The sequence below is a fragment of the Pelobates fuscus genome, chromosome 6 (assembly GCF_036172605.1).
Source record: "Pelobates fuscus isolate aPelFus1 chromosome 6, aPelFus1.pri, whole genome shotgun sequence".
NCBI classification, from domain to species: Eukaryota; Metazoa; Chordata; class Amphibia; order Anura; family Pelobatidae; genus Pelobates; species Pelobates fuscus.
In genome coordinates, this window is record NC_086322.1 from 142,433,744 (window position 1) to 142,442,050 (window position 8,307).

The following is an 8,307-nucleotide window of genomic DNA, read 5'->3' on the forward strand; positions in this document are numbered from 1 at the left end:
TGTGTGGAGGGGGGCTGTGACGGTGTGTGTGGGGGGGGGGGCTGTGACAGGGTGTGTGTGGAGGGGTGACAGAGTGTGGGTGGAGGGGTGAGAGGGTGCGTGGGATGGTGGGGGGCTGTCATCCCACAGCCAGTAAGGTGGGTTGTGACGTGGTAGGGGGGAACTGTGACAGGTTGGCGGGGCTGTGACAGGGTGGGGGACTGTGAGAGGGTTGGGGGGACTGTGACAGGGTAGCAGGGGCTATGACAATATGTGTGGGTGGCTGTGGCAGGGTGGGTGTAGATGCTGTGATATGGTATTGGGCTGTGAGAGGGTAAGGGGGCTGGAGGGGCTGTGACATGGTGTGGGGGCTTGAAGTGCCCCCACAGGGTGGGGGTGGAGTGGCTGTAAAGGTGTAGGGGGTGGAGGGGCAATGACAGGGGGTAAAGGATGAAGGGACAGTGAGAGGGGGTAGGGGGATGGATGGGCTGTGACAGGGGGTAGGGGGGATGGAGGGGCCGTAACAAGGGGTAGAGGGGTGGAGGGGCTGTGACAGTGGCTAGGAGGGGCTGTGACAGGAGTAGGAGTGGCTGTGACAGGGGTAGGAGGGGTGGAGGGGCAGTGACAGGGGGTAGGGGGGATGGAGGGGCAGTGGCAGGGAGTAGGGGGGTAGTAACAGGGGGTAGGAGGATGGAGGGGCAGTGACAGGCAGTAGGTGGGGTGGAGGGGCAGTGACAGATGGTAAGGGGGATGGAGGGGCAGTAACAGGAGGTAGAGGGTAGTAACAGGTGGTAGTGGGATGGAGGGGCAGTGATGGGGTGGAGGAGTTTAGGGGCAGTGACAGGGGGTAGTGGGGTTGTAACAGGGGGTGGGGTGATGGAAGGGCAGTAAGAGGGGGTGGCGGGGTTGGAGGGGCAGTAAGGGGGTAGCGGGTAATAACAGGGGGTAGGGTGTGTAGGGGCATTGACGGGGGTGGGGGTGGATCGTAGTAACAGGGGGTAGGGGGTAGTAACAGGGGGTCAGGGGGATTGAGGAGCAGTGAGAAGGGGTAGGGGGGAAAATATGGGTTAGGAGGGTGGAGGGGCAGTAACAGGGGGTAAGGGGATAGTAACAGGGGGTTGGGGGTAGTAACGGGGGTGGGGGGATGGAGGGGCAGTGACGGGGTAGGGGGAATGGAGGGGCAGTGATATGGGGTAGGGGGGTGGAGTGGCAGTGATATAGGGTAGGGGGTGGAGGGGCAGTGACAGGAGGTAGGGAAGGTGGAGGGACTGTGACAGGGGGTGGGGGGGTGGAGGGGCAGTAACATGGGGTAGGGGGTGGAGGGGCAGTGACAGGGGGTAGGTGCGGTGGCGGGGCTGTGACAGGGGGTAGGGGGGTGGAGGGGCAGTAACAGTGGGTAGGGGGTAGTAACACAGGGTGGGAGGGATGGAGGAGCAGTAACAGGGGGTAGGGGGCTGGAGGGGCAGTGACAGGGGGTAAGGAGGTGTCGGGGCAGTGACTGGGGGCCGGGGCGATGGAGGGGCAGTAACAGGGGTTAGGGTGGGTAGTAACAGGGGTTAGGGGGTGGAGGCGGTCGTCTAAATCGCCTAATTAGAGAGCCGCCTCTGAGCCAGTCATAGCACAGTTTGGAAACTGTTGGACTATCATATAGAATATTAGACCCATTTCCTAGACTGATTAGAGTTCACTGCATATCCCACAAAGTTCAGGGATTTGCTGCAAATATGAGGACTTAAAATATGATTTTTTTATTTTTTTCTGCATATATTATAAGGCAGTATTTCTATAATGCATTAAAAAAAATAGCACAACTCAACTGCAGCCTGGAATATTCCTTTCAGACCAAGAGTAGGTTAGCTGTCTCAACTACTTAGAAGAGACTGTCTTCAATAAAACATAATTAAATTTTTCCATCCTTGCAGGTGTCTTCATTGGAATAACAGCTCTTGGAATTATGTAGGCTGTAGAAATTCCGTGGTTGTGTACATCAATTAACAATGTTTATGTGTGTAGGCAAATGTTGTTTGTTTCCACGTTATTAGCTGGAGGCTATTTATTTACTGTATAGCAATGCCTGATTGCATGACTTTATACAAACCTCAAACTAAACATTGCAACAACACTTTATTGGAATTAAAACAAAACTAGATCTGAAAATATGACAATTTAACTTGAACTTCTTAAAATTATACACAGTAACAAACTGTAGTAGTGCATACAGATTTAACTCCACGAGAAAAAAACAGTTGGTGATGGAATTAACTGTGCTCTGAGCAGAATGCAACATTCGTCTGAGCATTCTAACGTGCTAAAAACACACAGTACCCAAACACAGGAAAATATCAATTAATTGCCTGCTGATTGCCTCTGCACTTGCTAAAACATGTCCTATTAGTGGTAAGAATAATCAATCTCTCAATTCAACTGTTTAACACCCTAATTCTGCGATTGGTTGTAGCAATGAAAGGGAAAACAGAGCTGTATTATAATAGATCTGACTCACAATAAAAACTGCCTGTGCCATTCAAGTTTCCTGGATCTGATGTGATGGTCTCAGTTTAGGACCTGCTAACCTGTTTTTTTATGGCATACCAGAGTAAATACCCCAACTTTTGTCCCAAGAAATTATCATCTCAAAGGGTACAAATGTTGTGTTCTTGCATCTTGAGTTTCATGCCAGTGTTGAAGAGGGTTTGTTTCTGCCATACAAATGACAACGATCTGATTCATTGAGTGAGCCCCAGACTAGGAGAGCATCAGACAGGATCCTAAAACCAGTTTCACCCATAAATGTAATCAATGGCATGAGTTTGTTTCTGGTAAACAGCATTGTGACACAGGGACAGAACGTGAAGCATACACAAAAATAGTTACGGGGAATAAACAGGTATTGGGAAACCACTAATGCATATAAAACAGATCAGAGAGCATGTTACTCTCATGGGCGCCGTGGGACCCTTCCAGGCCTTGCTGGTACAGCCGAAGGTTCCCAAGACAAATAGCGAAAGGCAGGACTGCAGGGAAGATTTCCAGGCACAAGGGGGGAAATTTTGAAGTGCGTACAGTAGGATCGAAAGCTGGATTCAGAGAGATGCTGAGTGTATTTGTGTGTACTGTGCGCATGATAGTGTTTGTGAATCTGCATATGTGGATATGTGCATGCATATGTGTGTATCTTCTAGAGTGTGTTTATGCATCTCATTTCATCTGTGTGTGCCACATACACATCTTGATGCACATTGCTAATGTATGTGTATATGTGAACAAGCGCCTACGTGCAAGAAACAACATCACAAACAGCTCTGCATTCAAACAACAATGCTATACACAAATACACACCTGCATTCAAATACCAACATTACACACAAACACACCTCTGCAGTTAAACACTTATACTACTAAAACACATCCCTGCATTGAAATACAAACATTAAACAGTAAAAACACACCCATGAATTCTAACACACCACTGCATTCAAATGCCAACACTGTACCCAAACAGCAACACTACACACGAACACAGTCCTGTATTCAAATGATACCACTTGTATTTGTGTACAACATTGTACACAAATACACTCCAGATTTCCAACATTTGCTATATAAAGAAATACACAAACATGCACACAGACATTGCACACAAATACAACCCTGCAAGGATGGGCAAATGGTAGATCTACAGCTGGCAAAGCTTTGTAAGAGTTGTATGGCAGTGAAGACCTACCTTTTGGCTACCTCTGCTTTATAAGTGGCCCGTTTTTTTTTTTTCACCAGGACCCTTTCTACATTAGTTCCGCCACTGTCAGACACCTTAGTTCATTCCAATCTTCTTAACCATTATGTTACATTCTGCTTTAGCAATACAAGTGTTGCCCTTATTGGTACTCAATTTGTTATTTGAGAGTGTCAGCTGATACTATACCAAATGTTCTACCTTAGAAGGGCAGTCTATAAACATTCCATAGTGGTCACAGTGTGTAGACTGCTACTTTAGATAGTGTTTTTTTTATCATATGCAAATTACTGGGGTTACTGATGTGTTGTTTATTTTCTTTTTTTGTGGCAAATTTATACCACACTTATATTTATTAGCCTGTATGTATCTGCTAGCATACTAGGGATAAAAAGAGCAATAGCGTGAAAGCTAAATTTGTGTACAGCGAGAAAATTTGGTTTGGCTGAATCGTTATTTCCTGAAAATAGAAAGCTTTTTGGGATACCTGCATTTCAGCAATGTCGGTTTGGCTTGGCAGAATTTTGGTACCAAAAACTGATTCAGGAATTGAATCAAACGAACCAAAAAGGTATAATAATGGGCCAATAAGTGTACTGCAAAATATATTCATAATACACTATTAATTATATATTTTACGGTACACAGATAGGAGTGTATTACTGCTATTTGGTTCAGAGATCAAGTGAGTAACCAATAGGTGGAAAATGAGGAGAAGCAGTAAAATTCAATAAATCTATATTTATTAATGTATATATTATATATTTCCTAAATATATAATATATAAATATAGATTATTTTGTACTCCCTCTCATATGTTCCCTGTATTGCTCACTTTTCTCTTGCTATATGTTTAAAATCAACATTTAGTGACTGTTCCCTGGCCATCAATGTGGGTTGTTTTTTCACACCAGTAATCTCTTTTTTGGTGTTATGAGTGGAATTCAGAATCCAGAATCAAAAAGAACATGCTTGGTCATTAAGCATTTCGGCTGATTCATGACTCGGATACATTTCAGTCCAAATTTAGGGAATTTGACCAATCACCTGATCTTCTCAAATTCGGACGAATTGCAGATCGGACCGAAATTAATCTCCAAGTCTAGTGAAAGCTTTCTTTAGGTAATTGTAGAAACCACAATGCCATTTCCTATTTACCAGATGGTGTTAAAGTTTCCCAGATGTCAAAAAAAGTTTTTGCTAGAAATCCTGCACAGAGTTAGACTTGGCAGTGTAAATCAACCCTTTCAGTGCCACAGAGTAAACTATTGTCGAAAGTGAAAATAAAACAAATTTAAAAAAAGGACAAATGACATTAAGGGAACAGTACACACACACAAAAATGTAACATTTCTAGTTTTAGAAGGCTACTTAAAATCATGCCATTTAGTAATGCATTAAAGTACCCGTTTGTGGGTTCAACATTAATCTTAACAAGGGTGATAAATATAATAACTACACAACTTACTGCTTAAAATGCTTTAAAACTCAGTTTTATGCATTCCAGTGGTCATTTCTGTTGGAGAATCTATGAGTAAACAAGTGAGTTGTTTAATGCAAAGTATATTTACTTAGCCTTGGAAAAATAATATCCTTGGAAAAGTTAAAATTGTAGATTGGGAGGGAAGGGTGCACTGTTCTTTTAATGCTCATTGTGAGTTTACTAGTCATCTTAAAGAAGCTGAGTTTAAACAAGTTTAAATATTTTTTTCATCCAAATTTCCTTAGAAACCTGGTTGACATATTACGTACGTATTTGTGGATAGATCCCTTTATTACTATTATTATGTCAGTTTATTTTTTTTTTAAATTATTGTAGAATTTGGATTAAAGCCTTTGTGTGAAATTAGGTATCAAGGCATACTGCTAAAAAGAAATAAATTATATGCTTGGTTTTAGCACTAATCAGTTTTTGGCATGCAATTTAATTTCAATTAATGTGAATATTGGATGATACATATTTTTGTACAGTTATAGCCCTATTGTGATTTCTTTTTTTGGGAATTTGTGAGCACATTTAGTGAATTGAGAGGTACACAGTCAAGCTTTGGAAATTTACGCTGTAAGAATACATTAGAGAAAACACAATATTCATTGCCAACTTTGTTTTGTACTTGTTGAAAGCAATCAACCTCTTTTTATTTTTAGCTTGTTTAAATCTTGGCTCGGCAAAGTAACATAGAACTGTGAATTTAGATTAAATCAACTGACACTTTAATATCTTTCTTGCAGGACATGAAGGAGACCCTTGCCTTCGGTCATCTGACTGTATAGAAGGCTTCTGCTGTGCACGTCATTTTTGGACCAAAATATGTAAACCTGTATTACACCAAGGAGAAGTGTGCACCAAACTAAGAAAGAAAGGCTCCCACGGTTTGGAGATTTTTCAGCGTTGTGACTGTGCTAAAGGGTTGTCTTGCAAAGTATGGAAAGATGCCACATATTCTTCAAAATCAAGACTTCACATCTGCCAAAAAATTTGAGCGTTTGTTAAGAAGCCGTTGTTACAACAGACTGTGTGGTAACAGAAAGGTACAGAAAGGACAAGTACATACAAAATGGACTTTGGTACTGAGGACATACACTGAACTGAAAGGAACATTCATTGAACTGGACCTATTGAAGTTTATCACTAGTGTAAATAGACTATTTCCAGAAGGATTACGTCATACAAATAACTATTATTTTAACAGTGCATGTACACTGATTTTATAAAATGTAAAATCATTAATAATTTAGAAATAATCTATCTTTGTGTATGCTGTTTAAGTACTTAATCAATATCCAAAAGCATGGATTTGTTGTCCATATTCAACAATATTTCACAGTGCTCGAAACACTACAAAATGTGTTAATGATGCTGCATGGAGGGAGGTGGAGTACAGGTATATATTTAAACAGTAAGGAGGGGAACGTTAATGATTGCGAATACAATATGACCTAACAAATTTATCTTATGGCTGTCATATAGAAACCAGAAGGTCACTTTCTGCAGTGGCACAAAGTACAACCCTAGTAAAGAGAAGAATTGTATAATGCTAACATGATTTTCTCATGCGTTGATCACTCAAATGGTTAATAAAAACCATCCAAATTGTTCTATTTCTTTGCACTGGCACAGGACTTTCAACATAAGTTTTATTTTTAGCAGATCTCTTCTTGGGATATGGTCATAACATTTTATTATTCCGATCAATCAAGCTAAATCACCATTACATAGTGTCCTGTTCTTTGTCAAAAACCCATTTTAACACACAAAAACAAAATGCTGGCTTAGCCATTACTGGCAAAGTAACCTAGAAAAGTTGAGACGATCATTTATGAATAACAGACTGACACGCGCTAGGTATGGCTGCGATCGTGCAGAACACATGCTGTAATTATTATTAAATTATACCAGTTTGGAGGGAAAAAAAAACTAAACTTTTATGCACAACACAGTGAGCATTGGAACCTTTGAGTTGGTTGCTGCCAATTTGTTTATTGAATTCTTTAAAGAAAATCTGGGTTTGGAAGCTTATATGTTTATATATAAACTGGTATCACAATGTCTAAGATATGGAATATAAAACTCACAGTCTAATGATATCATTTTCATGAGACATTCACTTAAAAAAGCAATATTTTCTAGCAGAACATTGAAGACTGTAAATCCACATCTTTAATGCGTTCTACTTTGCCTTTATCTAATCACAACGTATTTTCAGGAATAATTTTTTTACTCGTTTTTATGTTACGCGGTGGTTCACAATGTTTACATTTAAAAACCCGTTTGCTACTTCCAACAGTTCCAATATGTTCATTTTTTTTTCTATAGTCATGGCTAGAAAAATAAAATACTCATATTTGTAGAAATATAGAATGTATTTCTTCACTTTGCACATTAAACTGCCGAATTATTTAAAAGTCGAAGTGCAATTGAAGTTACTTGTTTTACTTTTTTTTTTTTTTTTTTTAACTATTAAGAACCAATGATCTTTGTGGGTTGTCCACCTTCCCATAATTCCACTGCAATGACAAAACAAATAAACAAACAAAAATGTTTTCTTTTGAAATACATACAGAGAGAAACAGGGATACATACATAGGTAGGTTAATCCACTACTCAACCAAAGAAAGAATTGTCAACAATTCAAAAGTAATTTTTGAATTTGCATCAATCTGTGAGGAGTTTTATTGGGTTAGGTCTCAATTGTTTTGTACTTAACTGTATGCTAACATCAAGACTCAAATCTTAGATCACTACCAGCACCGTAATGATGAGACCCAAAGGTCCACTGTTGACTTTGGTCGTTGGTCCTTTCATATTAAAACTCATGCCTTATTATAAAAAGATATGTTTATAACAATACTCAGTTGCCAGGGGTACCTGTGAAATTGCAGAATTAAATCTGAAACTAATGCCTGTCTGTTCTCATTTGTATATGAATCAGGAAATTCTGGGAACATTAGGGAATGATTTTTCTGAATTACTGTGCTCAAGGCAGACTTTTCCCAAGCACTGTCTTGAGATTTACAAATGATGAACAGCAACAATTGTTGAATTTGCTTGAACCTGTGTGGAGTCTTGGAGTGGTTTGTTATCAGTACAACTT

General features: G+C 40.3%; 1 protein-coding gene across 1 annotated transcript in view; it reads left to right on the forward strand.

Annotated features, from left to right (window-relative positions):
• The window catches only part of DKK2 (dickkopf WNT signaling pathway inhibitor 2), a 90,199-nt gene extending 82,562 nt beyond the window's left edge, over positions 1-7,637 (forward strand). The window contains exon 4 of the mRNA XM_063460063.1: positions 5,945-7,637. Within this exon, the coding sequence (XP_063316133.1) occupies positions 5,945-6,195 (251 nt within the window). The 3' untranslated portion in view covers positions 6,196-7,637. The remainder of the gene's footprint in view (positions 1-5,944) is intronic.
• Positions 7,638-8,307: the final 670 nt, after the last annotated feature.